The sequence below is a fragment of the Electrophorus electricus genome, chromosome 5, assembly GCF_041902795.1.
Source record: "Electrophorus electricus isolate QZ-2024a chromosome 5, ASM4190279v1, whole genome shotgun sequence".
Lineage (NCBI taxonomy): Eukaryota > Metazoa > Chordata > Actinopteri > Gymnotiformes > Gymnotidae > Electrophorus > Electrophorus electricus.
The window spans coordinates 28,902,166-28,919,665 of record NC_137501.1 but is presented as its reverse complement, the minus strand read 5'-3'; the positions used below and the strand labels follow the sequence as shown (position 1 = coordinate 28,919,665).

General features: G+C 44.6%; 1 protein-coding gene across 5 annotated transcripts in view; it reads left to right on the top strand.

Moving 5' to 3' along the window:
* slit2 (slit homolog 2 (Drosophila)) overlaps positions 1-17,500 on the top strand; it is a 76,733-nt gene that overhangs the window by 49,902 nt on the left and 9,331 nt on the right. The window contains exons 15-31 of one of the 5 annotated variants that reach the window (XM_081714697.1): positions 890-910; positions 2,872-3,022; positions 3,117-3,191; positions 3,313-3,456; positions 5,099-5,242; positions 5,756-5,922; positions 7,478-7,610; positions 8,021-8,089; positions 8,913-8,984; positions 9,198-9,269; positions 10,101-10,172; positions 11,060-11,223; positions 11,754-11,878; positions 12,086-12,183; positions 13,621-13,760; positions 13,946-13,972; positions 14,242-14,335. In XM_081714697.1, coding sequence (XP_081570823.1) covers positions 890-910; positions 2,872-3,022; positions 3,117-3,191; positions 3,313-3,456; positions 5,099-5,242; positions 5,756-5,922; positions 7,478-7,610; positions 8,021-8,089; positions 8,913-8,984; positions 9,198-9,269; positions 10,101-10,172; positions 11,060-11,223; positions 11,754-11,878; positions 12,086-12,183; positions 13,621-13,760; positions 13,946-13,972; positions 14,242-14,335 — 1,768 coding nt within the window. Of the gene's footprint in view, positions 1-286; positions 311-889; positions 911-2,871; positions 3,023-3,116; positions 3,192-3,312; positions 3,457-5,098; positions 5,243-5,755; positions 5,923-7,477; positions 7,611-8,020; positions 8,090-8,912; positions 8,985-9,197; positions 9,270-10,100; positions 10,173-11,059; positions 11,224-11,753; positions 11,879-12,085; positions 12,184-13,620; positions 13,761-13,945; positions 13,973-14,241; positions 14,336-17,500 lie in introns of all 5 variants that reach the window. The other 4 variants (XM_027025308.3, XM_027025309.3, XM_027025310.3 and 1 more) reach the window with 4 other exon arrangements.

The window sequence follows — 17,500 nt, the reverse complement described above, 5'->3', positions numbered from 1 at the left end:
TGTGTGTGTGTGTGTGTGTGTGTGTGTGTGTGTGTGTGAGAGAGAGAGAGACAGAATTGGAGAGAGGGAGAATGAAAGAGTGAAGGATAGAAATGGAGAAAGAGAAGGAGAGAGAAAAAGAGAATTGGGTGGATGTTAGTGGACAAAATTCCCTGGCCATCAAAGGTGCACCGGCTTATAAGTAAATTGTGTTTCTAAAGCAATGTTCAAATTCATGTTCACTTATTGTACACATGCAGATATGCATGGATGCGTCTGAGGTTTTTGTCTCTCATTTTTGATGTAGCAAAAGAACAGTATTTTATACCAGGTGTGGTAAGGCCCGTGACATGCGTGCGCGTGTGTGTGTGGGTTTGTTCCCCTATGTGATTTGCCTTTTTCACTGACACGCACCTGTTTTAATGTCAAATTCCCAGTTTGCTGTGAGCACGCAGGTTTTGGTGGTGTGTGTGAGTGCATGAAGTTTGCTCACGTCTCACTCTCCGCTGCGCTGGTGCACTGCATGGTGTCCGAGTGTGTCTTGGCCCAGTCTGTGTGGGTGGGCGTGCACTGGGTGTGTGCACTCTGATTAGCTGGTGTGGAAGTCGATCTTTGAGGACGATTGCCGGTTGCAGTGTGGGTGACATCACTGCCTGAGCCCTTCACCCTGTTCACTCAGGTTCACTTACGCCTTCCCCCTCACAGCCGGCAAACCCCTGGCCTCTGACGTCTCACCCTAGAGGGTAGAACTCATTGCTTTTAGCGCACGCGGCACACAGGTCTCCTACACGCCTTTGTTTAACAGCGTTTACAAAATGTGTGTGCGTGCGTGCGTGCGTGTGTGCGTGCGTGTGTGTGTGTGTGAGTGTTTTGAGCTTTGTCTCTCTCTCTCTTCCTTGCACACACTCAGGGATCCATCATGTCAGTAAGTGTAAGTAACCATTACCAATCAGAGTACAGCTCATATTTCGTACCCAGTGATGACTGATGAGCCCCATCACCTCGTCCCCACCAATCACAGACCAGAGACACAAAAATACTGCAGACATAATATACATATATTACGAATGTAGGTGCATTCGTGGCTATAAATGCATTTATTTTAGAATATCCATCTTTGACTTACTTGATAGTGTTTACATTACATTACTACATTATTCCTTCCACACTAACTCCCTGTTCTCCTCCTCTCTCCTCTCCTCTCTCCTCTCCTTCTCTCCCCTCTACCCTCCTCTCCTCTCTCCTCTCCTCCGCTCTACCCTCCTCTCCTCTTCTCTCTCCTCTCGCCTCTCCTCTCCTCCCCTCTCCTCTCCTTCTCTCCCCTCTCCTCTCCTCTACCCTCCTCTCCTCTCGCCTCTCCTCCCCTCTCCTCTCTCCTCTCCTTCTCCTCTCCTCTCCTCTCTCCTCTCTCCTCTCCTCTCCTCTACCCTCCTCTCTCCTCTCTGCTCTCCTCTCCTCTCCTCTCTTCCTCTCCACCCCTCTGCTCGCCTCTACCCTCCTCTCCTCCCTACTCCTCTCCTATATCCTCTCCTCCCCTCTACCCTCCTCTCCTCTCTCCTCCCCTCTCCTCTGCTCCCCTCTACCCTCCTCTCCTCTCCTCCCCTCTCCTCTCCTCCCTACTCCTCTCCTCCCCTCTACCCTCCTCTCCTCTCTCCTCTCCTCCGCTCTACCCTCCTCTCCTCTCCTCTCCTCTCCTCTCCTCTCCTCTCCTCTACCCTCCTCTCCTCTCTCCTCTCTGCTCTCCTCTACCCTCCTCTCCTCTCTCCTCTCCTCCGCTCTACCCTCCTCTCCTCTCCTCTCTCCTCTCCTCCGCTCTACCCTCCTCTCCTCTCTCCTCTCCTCCGCTCTACCCTCCTCTCCTCTCCTCTCCTCCCCTCTACCCTCCTCTCCTCTCTCCTCTCTGCTCTCCTCTACCCTCCTCTCCTCTCTCCTCTCTGCTCTCCTCTACCCTCCTCTCCTCTCTCCTCTCCTCCGCTCTACCCTCCTCTCCTCTCCTCTCTCCTCTCCTCCGCTCTACCCTCCTCTCCTCTCTCCTCTCCTCCCCTCTACCCTCCTCTCCTCTCCTCCCTACTCCTCTCCTCCCCTCTACCCTCCTCTCCTCTCCTCTCCTCTCTCCTCCTCTCTCCTCTTCTCTACTCTCCTCTCTTCTATTGCCTTCTTGTCTGTTTATCTCAGTGATGTTCCTGAGTAGTATTTACATCCAGACATGATTGCTGTGTCCATGCTTTCCACCTTAATCCTTCCATCCTCCTTACCTCTCTCTCTCTCTCTCTCTTCCTACCCCCTACCTCTCTCTGTTTGCCCCCTGTACCTCCCTCTCTCCTTCTCTGTCCACACTCCACCCCTCTCCCCACTCCTTCTGGTAGAGGAAATTCAGCAGGGTTTTCCTTTGTGCTTGATCTAACCATGTGTGTGCGGCCCAGACTGAGACATGGTTCTGTCAAGCACCATGGAAGGTTTTGCAGTGTCAACAGCATGGCAAGCAACAAAAGTCAACCTTTATGTGTGTGTGTGTGTGTGTGTGTGTTTATTTTCAGCCTCCTCATTTGAATAAGTGTATACTGGCCTATATGTAAATGTGCGTGTGTACGTTTCCATACACGCATTAAGCTGAAACTGTGTGTGTGTGTGTGTGTGTGTGTGTGTGTTTGCATGTACAAAGTCATGAGGATTGTGTTATCATGGCTTTGCATGTTGCTGTAAATATAATAGCTGCAGTTATGTGTTGCCATGGTGATAACTGAGTTTCCTCTGGTCTATTTGATCCCTACAACCTTTGACCTTTTCCCCTTTCACCCTGTGGCCTGCTCTGCCTGCTTTGCGTTTTTCTAAGACTCACTGTATACCAGTGACTGTGTGTGTGTGTGTGTGTGTGTGTGTGTGTGTGTGTAGGTGTGGAAGACTACCGCTCTAGACTGGGAGGGAGCTGCTTTGCTGATCTGGCATGTCCTGAGAAGTGTCGTTGTGAGGGAACAACAGTGGATTGTTCTGGACAGAAACTCACCAAGATACCAGAGCACATCCCACAATACACAGCAGAACTGTGAGCCTGATACGTGCGCACATACACACACGCACACACACACACACACACCTAATCTACAATTGATTATGTCCTTAATGTGTCTTTTTCACAGACGTTTAAACAATAATGAGTTCACTGTGTTGGAGGCAACAGGAATCTTTAAAAAACTCCCACAGCTCCGTAAAATGTGAGTCTTCCCAGTTCTGCCTCTTTTCCCTGCGCTGACCTCTCTCTGTCGTTTTTGGCTGTGTGTTAATCTGTGTTATAGCACTGTGATGTTACCCCTTTCACCCATCCCCTTAATTCAGTAATTTCAGCAACAATAAGATCAGCGATATTGAGGAGGGGACCTTTGAGGGAGCAGGTGGAGTCAACGAGCTCATTCTGACCAGCAACCGTCTGGAGAACGTCCACTACACCATGCTGAAAGGCCTTACCGGCCTCCGCACACTGTGAGTGAAACACACACACACACACAACACATACACACGGGCATGCCCACACATACAGCCACATGTATCACTAGAGTCTTTAGTGTTTAAAAGTCAGAGGCTGAGTGAAACACACACACACACACACACACACACACAGGCATGCCCACACATACAGGCACATGTATCACTAGAATCTTTAGTGTTTAAAAGTCAGAGGCTGAGTGAAACACACACACACACACACACACACACACACACACAGGCATGCCCACACATACAGCCACATGTATCACTAGATTCTTTAGTGTTTAAAAGTCAGAGGCTGAGTGAAACACACACACAACACATACACACACACACACACACACACACACACACACACAGGCATGCCCACACATACAGGCACATGTATCACTAGAATCTTTAGTGTTTAAAAGTCAGAGGCTGAGTGAAACACACACACACACACACACACACACACACACACACACACACACACACACACACACAGGCATGCCCACACATACAGCCACATGTATCACTAGATTCTTTAGTGTTTAAAAGTCAGAGGCTGAGTGAAACACACACACAACACATACACACACACACACACACACACACACACACACAGGCATGCCCACACATACAGGCACATGTATCACTAGAATCTTTAGTGTTTAAAAGTCAGAGGCTGAGTGAAACACACACACACACACACACACACAGGCATGCCCACACATACAGCCACATGTATCACTAGATTCTTTAGTGTTTAAAAGTCAGAGGCTGAGTGAAACACACACACAACACATACACACGGGCATGCCCACACATACAGCCACATGTATCACTAGAGTCTTTAGTGTTTAAAAGTCAGAGGCTGAGTAAAACACACACACAACACACACACACACACACACACACACACACACAGGCATGCCCACACATACAGGCACATGTATCACTAGAATCTTTAGTGTTTAAAAGTCAGAGGCTGAGTAAAACACACACACAACACACACACACACACACACACACACACACACACACACACAGGCATGCCCACACATACAGGCACATGTATCACTAGAATCTTTAGTGTTTAAAAGTCAGAGGCATATATCACCCCACTGAACACCCCTCTCTGTACTGCAGCTCATCAGCCAGGTCTCTAGGTGCATATAAATACAGTTTCAATCTGATTTAGCATTCTCTGTGTGTGTGTGTGTGTGTAGGAGAGGAGCAGTTTGAGAAGAGAATTTTAAAATGGCCACTAAGTATCCCCAAAAGTCATTCCGTGCAAGCATAAAAAGCCCTGCTTAGAGCGTTCCCATTGCAGTGTCGTCACGGCAGCGGCTTGCTCTGTGCCGACCTGTTGAATGGGCTGTTGTGAGCCTGCATTAGCTACCGTAATGTCTTTCCACAAAACTCTGCTCACACATTGGCCACTGTCCCAAAAGTGCCAGTTTAAAGACATTAACACAGTCTAACAGAGTTAACTAATATTGACTCTTGGGGACAGTGTTGGAAATGACATGCATTTTGATAGCTTAAACTGAACCTTGGGTTGTGGAATATCAGCTACGTCACACTGTTGTGTTTAATATGACGCACTCTTCTAATCTCAGTGTTTTGATTGTGTGTGTGTTTGTGTGTCTAGGATGTTGCGGAGTAACAAGATCAGCTGCGTTAGTAACACTAGTTTTACAGGCCTGAGTTCGGTGCGGCTGCTTTCTCTGTATGATAACCTGATCACCTCCATTGCCCCGGGAGCCTTTGACACGCTCCACTCCCTCTCCACACTGTAAGTACATCTCTTTCACTCTGTCTGTGTGCTGTCTCCTCATACTGTGTGCTCAGCTTCAAGAATCACAGATGCTTACACTGTTCAAAAAAATCATTCCTGAATGTCTAAATAAATGTAAGGTGACGTCTAGACAGGCCTCCCACACATGGGGAACTGGAGAGGTGCTGTTTTGTGAAGCGTGCTTCTGCATGTACTTGTCCAATGATGTGCAGCCTGACTGAAGAGCGGTCATCTACCCTGCACAGCGCAGTTAGGATCAGATTCTTCGTGGTTAATGATGTCTTCTCTCACTCAGCCAAAATAGAGGAAAAGGTCACTTTGTTTGTTTTCAAACACCTCGAGCTGTACAACACCCAAAAAGATGATGACCGTTTCTGAACATGGAAGAGAGAGGCGGAGTCCGTTTATTTTTCGGGAACTGCACATTCCAGAACCATTCGAAAACCTTTGCTACCTCAAGAGAATTTGGGTGTTTTATTTATTTTATGTGTTTTCTGACTCATCTTGCAGTAACCTGCTGGCCAATCCATTTAACTGTAACTGTCACCTGGCTTGGTTGGGGGAATGGCTACGGAAGAAACGTATCGTCACAGGCAACCCTCGATGTCTGAACCCTTATTTCCTTAAGGAGATCCCTATCCAGGATGTTGCTGTGCAGGACTTCGCATGTGAGGATGGTATGTGTTAGAGACCAACTGTGTGAGGATGGTATGTGTTAGAGACCAACTGTGTGAGGATGGTCTGTGTTAGAGACCAACTGTGTGAGGATGGTCTGTGTTAGGGTATGACTGTGTGAGGATGGTCTGTGTTAGGGTATGACTGTGTGAGGATGGTCTGTGTTAGGGTATGACTGTGTGAGGATGGTCTGTGTTAGGGTATAACTGTGTGAGGATGGTCTGTGTTAGGGTATGACTGTGTGAAGATTGTATGTGTTAGGGTATGACTGTGTGAGGATGGTCTGTGTTAGGGTATGACTGTGTGAGGATGGTCTGTGTTAGGGTATGACTGTGTGAAGATTGTGTGAGGATGGTCTGTTAGGGTATGACTGTGTGAGGATGGTCTGTGTTAGGGTATGACTGTGTGAGGATGGTCTGTGTTAGGGTCAGTCTGTGTGAGGATGGTCTGTTAGGGTATAACTGTGAGGATCGTCTGTGTTAGTGTCAGACTGTGGGGAGGGTCTGAGTTAGGGTATGACTGTGAGGATTGTCTGTGTTAGGGTATGACTGTGTGAGGATGGCCTGTGTTAGGGTATGACTGTGAGGATTGTCTGTGTTAGGGTATGACTGTGTGAGGATGGCCTGTGTTAGGCTATGACTGTGTGAGGATGGCCTGTGTTGGTTTATGACTGTGTGAGGATGGCCTGTGTTGGGGTATGACTGTGTGAGGATGGCCTGTGTTGGGGTATGACTGTGAGGATCATCTGTGTTAGTGTCAGACTGTGGGGATGGTCTGTGTTAGGGTATGACTGTGTGAGGATGGCCTGTGTTAGGGTATGACTGTGTTCTTGTTTATTCCACACTTGTCATATAAGTACATTACAGTCTTGAACTCGTGATTTGTCCTGAAACTGGTATCCATGGTAACATTTGCTTAGGCAATACACTGAGCCAGTAGCGTTCTTGTGATTTCTGTCTTAAAGGTTGTGTTATTTACTCAGTGGGTTTTCATCAGTTTTAGAATGTTTACACACGATTGGTACATTAAAAATAAATTTGCCTGTGGTTTGGCTAACACACAGCTACAGTTTGGGACTTTGCCTGTTTGAAATGCATATGTATTTATATCTAAAAATATAGCAAAATGACTTTAAATGGTTTCTTCATGCTTTTTATGAGGAAAGAGAAAACAAAGTACTAGTATAACAACAAAGTCAAGCTATTCTGTATTATATCATCCATTTTGGAAAGTGGTGGTCTATGTTTTCTTTGATTTTGGTAAGTACCTCTTTGAAGGATTTTGGGTATGTGTGCCTCTGCACACGTGTGTGTAGTCTTTGTAGAGAATTGTCAGATATCTCATTTCATGTTCTTAATGTAGTAACATGTGGAATGATAAGTCATGCTAACTTGAGCATAATGCTGTTAGCTTGATCTTACACAAACAAAGGCAATCTTACAATAACAACCAGTACATAACACACACACACACACACACACACACTTTCACTTTATTATAGAGAGAATATTTTATTGCATGTGTATGTTTTTCTAGCTGGTATGTTTATATGTGCAGGTAATGATGAGAATAGCTGCTCTTCCTTGGCCCATTGTCCAGTAGAATGTTCTTGTTTGGACACAGTGGTTCGCTGTAGTAACAAAGGACTAAAGGCCCTGCCAAAGGGAATTCCTAAAGATGTCACGGAGCTGTGAGTCCATACACACACACACACACACACACACATGCATGTAAACATGCACGCATACACACAGTCACACAAAGAGACTCGCACATACTATGTTATGTGCTTTTGTGTATATTAATATACCCAATGACAACTGTATGCACACACACATGCATACACTCATCATATTCATGAGTAGAAATCTTTTAATAACTTCCCACATATTTCCAATTTCAGTCTTTTTCATAATATCAGTAGTCTGATTATGACTTGTAATGTTGTAAAGTTGTAATGGCAGAATGTTCAAAGGTATCGTATCTCTTGTGAATCTCATATCTGTTGTAGTGTTGGTTTTCACATTGCGTTCTTGGTAATGTGCTATTTCCTGTGAAGTTCAGTTTAATAACGGGTTTGTTTTCTTTCATTTCTGAAAGCTATCTCGATGGAAACCAGTTCATACAAGTCCCATTGGAGCTCTCCAACTTCAAACACCTCACTCTTATGTAGGTATAGCCTGCTATAGATTCAACCAATCAAAAACAACCTCCCACTCATCTCATTATCACCCTTACTGAAAGTACCTACTCAGTTTGAATTCCTCTGAATCTATTGCCATTTCTCAGTGGAGTGGAGTGGAGGGAATGTGATTGGTGGGGTAGAACTGAAATGTGACTGGTGGGGTAAAGTAGAGGAAATGTGATTGGTCGGATTAGGCAGAGGCAATGTGATTGGTGGGTTAGAATCTAACTTTAGGAGACTCACTCTGCTTGGACTGAGTTGCCTGAAGAATTGCTTTTCTGTACAGTTTAATACCAGGCATTGTTAATATTCCGTAAATGCTGGGTGCATGTATGTAGCTTCTCACTTCCTGCCTGAATGTTGACAGATGTTTGGACATGCTTCAGTTCCATTTCTATCCGAGTGTCTCTACAACACCCGTTATCTTGCTGTCTTGCTTACATGTATTTGTATCTAACTGGGTTTTGTTCTAAAGTGAATTATTATGATTCATACTAATTTATTCTGGGAGGAATTTCACTTGGATCTGTTCATTTTCTCTACAGTCCATTAAACAATATGGATTATTTCCAGTATTTTGCTGTTGTCTTGATCTGCTTCATCTCTGCTACAGAAGTAATGTCTAGTGTTATTGCTGGGTCCAGAACGACTCTGAAATTGGCAGGAAGTACAGGAGCTCTAATACTAACGCTAACCTCTAACACATAGAGGGATGATCTACACATCCTTTGCGAGTCATTTAGAACACAGGCTAACTCGTGTACAAGAAACTGATTGCACTCTGTGTGTGTGTGTGCTTTCTTGCAGTGATTTGAGCAATAACCAGATCAGCACGTTGTCCAACCACAGTTACAGTAACATGTCTGAGCTGCTTACATTGTGAGTGTCATTATGATAGAGTGTGTGTACATATGCGTGTGTGTGTGTGTGTGTGTGTGTGTGTGTGTGTGTGTTGGGGGGTGGTATTTCCTATATGTGTTATATTTGCCTAGTAAATTTGTGTGTATTTGTATTTTTTTTTATTCTTGATTTGAGGGTAGAGTGTGTGTTTGTGTGTGTTCCATTGTACTAACTTCACTTGTATTATCACAGAATTTTGAGCTACAACAGACTGAGATGCATACCAGCTAAAGCTTTTGATGGCCTTAGATCTCTTCGGCTACTGTGAGTTCTATTTGTGTGTGTGTGTGTGTGAGAGAGAATCTGAGAGTGTGTGTGTTTGTGTGTGTGTGTGTGAAAGAGAGTATAGAGTATCTGAGAGTATGTGTGTTTGTGTGTGTGTGTGTGAGAGAGAGAGAGAGTATAGAGTATCTGAGAGTATGTGTGTGTGTGTGTGTGTGTGAGAGAGAGAGAGAGAGTATAGAGTATCTGAGAGTATGTGTGTGTGTGTGTGTGTGTGTTTAGGTGTGTGAGAGAGAGAGAGAGAGAGTATAGAGTCTGAGAGTGTGTGTGTGTGAGAGAGAGAGTATAGAGTGAGAGTGTTTGTGTGTGTGTGAGAGAGAGAGTATAGAGTATCTGAGAGTGTGTGTGTGTGTGTGTGTGTGTGTGTGTGTGTGTGTGAGAGAGAGAGAGTATAGAGTATCTGAGAGTATGTGTGTGTGTGTGTTTAGGTGTGTGAGAGAGAGAGAGAGTATAGAGTATCTGAGAGTATGTGTGTGTGTGTTTGTGTGTGAGTGTGTGTGTTTAGGTGTGTGTGAGAGAGAGTATAGAGTATCTGAGAGTATGTGTGTATGTTTGTGTGTGTGTGTGTGAGAGAGCGTATAGAGTATCTGAGAGTGTGTGTGTGTGTGTGTGTGTGTGTGTGTGTGTGTGTGAGAGAGAGAGTATAGAGTTTTTGAGAGTATGTGTGTGTGTGTGTGTGTGTGTGTGTGTGTGTGTGTGTGTGTGTGTGTGAGAGAGAGTATAGAGTATCTGAGAATGTGTGAGTGTCCAGGGTGTAAGTTAGTGGAGTGGTTCAGAGTCCCAGGTAGACTCACTCATCTCTCCTCTTTGCAGTTCTCTACATGGTAATGATATTGCTGTGATTCCTGAAGGAGCATTTAAAGATCTCACCTCTCTGTCTCATCTGTAAGTGACTTTGCGCGCACACACACTCATTCACACACACAGACACTCACTCACTCACACACACACACACACACACACACACTCACACACACATACACACTCTCACACACACTCACACTCACACATACATACACACTCACACTCACACATACACACACACACGTTATATTATAATCGTTTTCAGTCCGTGCAGTTCATGTATATTTTTGTATGTTTTGTAGCTGTAGACTTCACTGCTCTGTTATAGACTGCACTGCTGTCCCTGTATACACTGCACTGCTCTGTTATAGACTGCACTGCTGTCCCTGTATACACTGCACTGCTCTGTTATAGACTGCACTGCTGTCCCTGTATACACTGCACTGCACTGCTGTCCCTGTATACACTGCACTGCACTGCTGTCCCTGTATACACTCTACTGCTCTGTTATAGACTGCACTGCTGTCGCTGTATACACTGCACTGCACTGCTGTCCCTGTATACACTCCACTGCTCTGTTATAGACTGCACTGCTGTCGCTGTATACACTGCACTGCACTGCTGTCCCTGTATACACTGCACTGTACTGTTGTCCGTGTATATACTGCACTGCTGTTATAGATTGCTGTGTCTCTGTATCTCCTTCTCTTTTTCTCTTTAGATACAAACTATATGCATCTCTTGCCAAGATATGTATGAAGTATATACAGCACATGAGTAAACTGCACATAGATTTTGCAGATATGCAGATGTAGAGACTCCACAGTTCTGCTCAATCTTGCTTTGTTTGCATCCTCTATGTCTCTTCACTATCTCCTCATTCTGCTCTGAGTGAAGTCACTGTTGTCGTGCCAATGTAAAAGGAGTGACTAGATGAATGTTTCACGAATGTCTGTGGTTATTTGCAGTGCTCTGGGGGCTAACCCGCTGCACTGCGACTGTGGCATGCAGTGGCTGTCGGACTGGGTGAAGAGCGGTTACAGGGAGCCTGGCATTGCCCGCTGTGCTTCACCGGGAGATATGACCGACAAGCTTCTGCTCACGACACCGTCCAAGAAGTTCACCTGTACAGGTATGTCGCACAAACACGCAGACACGCACACACACATGATGGCAAACAGCATTTACTTATTAATGTATCAGCGTACTCACGTATGTTTAATCTTATAAAAAGTGATAAATTCTTTAATAAGGGTTTACATTCTTGTTGTCCGCCTTGGTTATTGACTTAATGAAATCCTAATTGTCATAAGATGTAAATTTGGCCCATTATTATTCTGTGTAACGTGACTTGATTGATACATTTATAGAAGTGCCGGGGCCTTGTGGTTATCCTGTGGCAGGTAAGGCAGCCAATCAGAGCCCAGTCAGAAATAACTAAACCCCGCCCTCCAGACCTGAAATGACCCTTTACTCTTTACCTTGCCTTATGAAGACTATCCTTTCTGTGCTCTGCTAATTTAGCTGTCCCTGTGTGTTTGTGTGTGTGGGCATGTGGGCAAGTGTGTGTGTTTGTATTTGTCTATCTTTTAAGTGTTTATACTATATGTGAGTCTGTGTGTGTGTCTAGAACTCTCTGTTGTCTCTCTGTCTCACACACAGGTCCAGTAGACACCGGCGTCCTTGCCAAGTGTAATCCATGTCTTTCCAACCCATGTCACAACAACGGCACCTGCACCAACCACCCCATAGACTTCTACAGATGCACCTGCCCTTACGGATATAAGGTACAGACACACACACGCACCATACACACAATATACAACATACACACACAACACGCATCTATACAAAACACAAACACACACGTGTGCAAAGCATACACACTCCATACACACACAGTTGCCCACAACTTAGTGGATGATAAAAACATCAATAATGCATATAGTTTCAATATCGGATTCATTGTCATGTGTGTGGCTGCGTGTTAACAGGGGCAAGACTGTGAGGAGGCCATCCATGCCTGCATCAGTAATCCCTGTCAGAACGGAGGAACTTGTCACCTCAAAGATGGAGTAGAGAACACACACTGGTAATCATCATCACTATTCCCACAAAATCTTTGCTGAAATCATCATTACTCACAGGACAGGGATACGTGGTACAGTAAGTAGTATCATCTCACCAGTGAATGAGCAAAGTGTGAGTTAATAAATTAGTGAGATAATGAGTTCATGAGTGAGTTAATGATTTATTGTGTTAATGAGTCAGTTGGTGAGTTATTTTGCATTAATGAGTGAGTTAAGCGTCAGTTAGTGAGATGAAGTGTCCGCCGCCTTTGTGTGGTGGGGTGTGTGTATGTGTGTGTGTGTGTGTGTGTTTGACTCCATGGGATGAAAGTGCAGTGTTTATCTTATCATCATCATCATCATCATCATCATCATCATCATTTTATGATTATTGTTCACATTTTCAAGAACATGAGATGATGCCTGACGCTAGGTACCCTGGTATGTGCGCACACACGTGTGTGTGTGTGTGTGTGTGTGTGTGTGTGAGAGAGAGAGAGAGAGAGAGAGAGAGAGGGACTGAGTGAGTGATTCTCTGTGATTTGCTGTGCTAGAAGCAGAAGGGTTCTCAATAAATACTTAACAAGCTCATTCAGTGATGAGGGACCTGAGTGCTCCAGTAATGAATACACTTCATGGACACAGTGTGTCTAATCTTCCCTAATCTCTCCCTCCCTCTCAAACACACATTCACACACACACACACACACACACAATTATGATTAACTCTCTCACACACATACCACATGTGCATACACACACATGCACAATTGACCAATTAAAACTCAGTGCTCACACCTCACCATCACTCACAGTAATATGTGTGTGTGTAAGTACTATGAATCCTGTGTGGAGATTCTGTGATGCTGAATGCAGTCTGTCTATTAGGAGAGTGGAACATCACTCTACACACTGCTAGTCATACTGATCACACTCTTACACTAATACCATTTAACAAGACTGTTACAGACCCACACATGCACACACACACCCAAATATGCATGAACAGACACACACATGTGCATACACAAACAGACGTGCGTGTACAGATACACACACCGAGTTAGAAGCTCCTAGCCATACCCTGCAGACTGAAGGAAATGTGTCCTTTTGTTTGGATCAGGAAACGTGATCCAGGCACAGGAGCTCAGGTGTGGTTGGACAAGTCTCTGATAAGCAGACCCTGATAATGAATCCATCAGTGGTGGGGGTAGAACACCTGCCCCAGGACGAGGGCACAATTCTCAGACGGGGAATTCTACACACAGAGTCAGAAGCCCCTGACTCCGAACTCCTAACACAAACCTCCCGGCATCTGACGTCTGAGTGAATGGAGGCTGCTTTTCTTTTTTCGCTGTTTGAGGGGGCATGGTGTGACCGGAAACTAGATTACACGAGTTAATATAATACAGAGATCTAATGTATATATTACCTTTATATGTGTGTGCGTGCATTCTCAGGTGCGTGTGTGCAGAGGGGTTTCAGGGAGAGCATTGTGAGAGAAATATCGACGACTGTGAAGATAACGACTGTGAGAACAACTCCACCTGTGTGGACGGCATTAACAACTACACCTGTCTCTGCTCACCTGAGTATGCAGGTAACACTCGTATGCACATGACGCTAGTCAGGCTCTCGCTAAACTGTGCTTTTACTCATGCTGTGCGTGCTTCCTGTGCTTAAGCGGCTAATGCTAATGCTAACATGCTTTGTTCTCACTAACTGGTCAAACGAACATGTCTCTCTCTCTGTCCTGTTGGTTTCCATTTCTGTCTCCGTTGCTAGCTGCTAATAACAATGAAGTGGAGAAAGGTCAGTCGCTGGGATTCTTTCCGTCTTCCTTCACGCCTCCTTCCTATGCGTGTGTCTGCGCTGTCTTTTAGAATGTCATGTCTAACACTGCTCGCTGGTTTTATGAGATACTGTTCCATATGATGTACAGTAAACTGTGTGATCGCAAGCACACACACAGAATCAAAGAGCAACAGTAAAGGTCTTAATTAGAAATGACCGTCTATGACCACTGTGTGTGTGTGTGTGTGTGTGTGTGTGTGTGTGTGTGTGTGTGTGTGTGTGTGTAGGAGAGTTGTGTGAAGATAAGCAGGATTTCTGTGCTCCCGAGCTGAATAAGTGCCAGCACGACTCCAAATGCATCCTCACTGCTCCTGGATTCAAGTGAGTCTGTCGGTCATTCATCTTCCTTTCCAGGACTCTCTGTGTGTGTGTGTACTGTGCAAACTCCAGGTTTTTCTGGAGTCTGAGTAACTTTAAATGTGAGTGTTGGATGAGGAGAAGAAATCAAAGACAAAGAAGGAAGCTTTTATGGTGTTGTTAGTATTTGTCACGGTCCCATTCGCCACACCACCCACTAAGCCCCACCCCTCCTCTGGGGGCGGTAACACCTAGGGCTAGGGGGTCCCGATTCTTGTTGAGATAGAGAGGCAGGGTGAAGTGTGAAGGTTACATGGCCCTCCAAACGGATGTTTTCCAGAGGTACGCTTCAAATGGAACGGCATGAGACATTTCCCAGAATGCCTTGCAAATCACTGGCAAGATGGCTGCACAGAAACACACAAACATAATGATTTTCTCTGTTAATAAACATGCGATAACCACTGTATTATCCTAGTTTAAGTCGCTTTCAATGTATTATGGTCTTTTTCTTCATTGCAAGCATATACAATTCACCAGTATCGCTGATGACTCGGTAGCTAATGCTACATGGTTAGTGCTGATTTGTACATGACAGTCCCACATTTTGACATATTTTCATGCTACGTTCCCACCCTTTCAAGCCGCGAGGATGGCGAAAGTTACAGCTCCTCTAATATCAGTTCAGGCAGGCAGATGAATTAGGGAGCACCGCTAGCAGCTTGCGGATGAAGCAGATGAAGCGTTCTTAATTTGGGGACCGACCGATGCGTGAAACTGACGTTGTGAAGGGCAACTGCAGACAACCTCAAAAGGATGCCTAGAACCCACACAGGAGAGAACACCACAGCTGAGGGCGAAACTGGACCAACAAAGAAAAAAACCCCAACCCTGTCGAGTCTGACGCATGGGGTTCTGGAAAGGTGGTCCCATTTCACAGAGGAAGATTTCAGCCTCTACCCCTTGAAACTCAGTTCCAAAGGTCAAGGTGACACTCGGAAACATGGGCTAGAGGTTAAAATAAGAACTAGAATTACACATAAGGGTTTCTGTTTAAAGTAAGATATCAAACAGGACCGCAAACGTGTACTTTTACTTTTTTAGATCCGCTAGCTCGTGTGTGAGGTTGGTTTTTCTCTGCAGTCTCTCTGCTGATTTTCCTCTCTCTCTCTCTCCCTTTTTCCTCCTCTTCTCTCTCTCCCTCTCTCTCTCTCTCTCTCTTTCCTCCAAGTCTTCTCACTTGCCCTTTTCTTGTCTTCCTCCTTTGAATTCAGTCAACCATTCTATGCTTTTGGTTTTGAATACAAGATCAGTGGGCCTCATTCATCAGGGCTTTAGTAAATACGTGTAAATGACCTGAGGTTATCGCCCTATTGACAAACACTTCCAGAACACGGCTTTGTTAATAAATGCATGGGTTAATAAATACCAGTCACACTAAATTTACACGCGCGTTTCCGACACAGCTACATTACATGTAGTGAAGCCCCAGGGAGCCCAAATAGTGGAAATAACCACAGTGGAATCCAAAACGCTCTTTTGAATCGTTTTAGATTCAAGCCATAGTCCTCTGCCGGTGCACCCTCCCAGAGAAGGTTCTCACCGACGCCATACTGGACAGGCAGGATGCACAGCACAGACTGATGGAGGACATTGCAGCAGTTCTAAAGGACATAAGATTGCGTTTACCACAAATATCCCAGCCATTGTGAAATGTGGGGAAAAAAAGTCTCGCTGACTTTACACACCATGAAGATATGTATTATAGACATGCGCTATGCCTTCACTAGGAGCATCGACTGGGACTAGTGGTGGTAAGCTAGCGTGGTCTCCGCTAGAAGAATGCCGGGTTTAATGGCTAGATTATGCAGAACACAACAGGCCAGTGTTAGAGGGCAGACCGCTGTAGTGTGATGAAGTAACCTTCCTCCAGTTGTGTCAAGGCACATCTAGGGACCCTTTTAGCATTCCGTTAATGAGCTTTATCACTGTAGCCCCTCCCTCTTGGCAGACCCTAAAACAGCTCAAGAGTCATTAACCAAGGGTTTAATGGGAACCCCTATACAAGAAAATATGCAATATCACTCATCTAAATGATTTGCATACATCGCCATTGTTAATAGCATACTTCATCTATATCTGATTTGAGTCACATTACCAATCAACTAGCCACCCACAACCGCTCTGTTTGACAGCTTCCGTCCCACAGAGCTCTGCTGGATAATGTAAAAGACTCGCGCCTTCCCTCAGGTCAGTTGGTGGAGCTTTTATTCGCATGTGAGTGTAGTCTGTGGCAGGGGTTTAGACCGCAGACCGGGCAACACAAGACCATAACAAAGTCATGATGTAGTCTTCTGCAATTTTCACTTGTATATTTAAAATGGTTCTAAATATTGATGGTGTTGGTAGTCCAGGTCAGTTTAGTTGTTGTTCGCCTGTTCGCCAAGCTTGATAATTCGGTCACAAACATTTCGTCACCAAACTAGGAGACATCTTCAGCGCAGATGTTGGTGCGTTTTTTCTTCCTTAGGAAGCCTACGTTTATATAGAGAGGTTTTTATTTGTTTGATTCAACATTTGCATAAGGTGTGCAAAAATAAATAAATTTATATATATATATATATATATATATATATATATATATATATATATATATATATATATATATAAACTTCACTAATTCACTTAGTTTTTGTACCTCAATAATTTCTCTATATTAGGATAAATACTGTAAATTTATTTAGAGATTTTCATGTCAGTTATTGAAAATGACACACACATTCACTCAGGGACTCAGCAGTGACTACTAACTTTACCCAGTAATAGCCATAGCCACTTACTTTCTAAATCAAACTATGCCTCTATTTCTGAAATACAAGAGTGTATCAGCTCATATCATTTCATTTTCAGTTTTACAAATTGTTTGATGTTCTGCTAAGCACTTCAGTCACACACAGTTGATGAGCTGTTCAGCACCGGGGCGTGTGACCTTACGATCTATGACATAATTAGAGGTATATATTTGACTCGTAATATGAAATGACAATAACTACATATTATTGTTAAAATGCTAATAGTAATGCCATTATAAAAATTACAGATGTCAAAAATCTGGTGAGACACATGCTGTGTGTGCTTGAATGGTCTATGGACCTGATTGTTTATGGAAGCGCAGCTTGGTTGAATGAA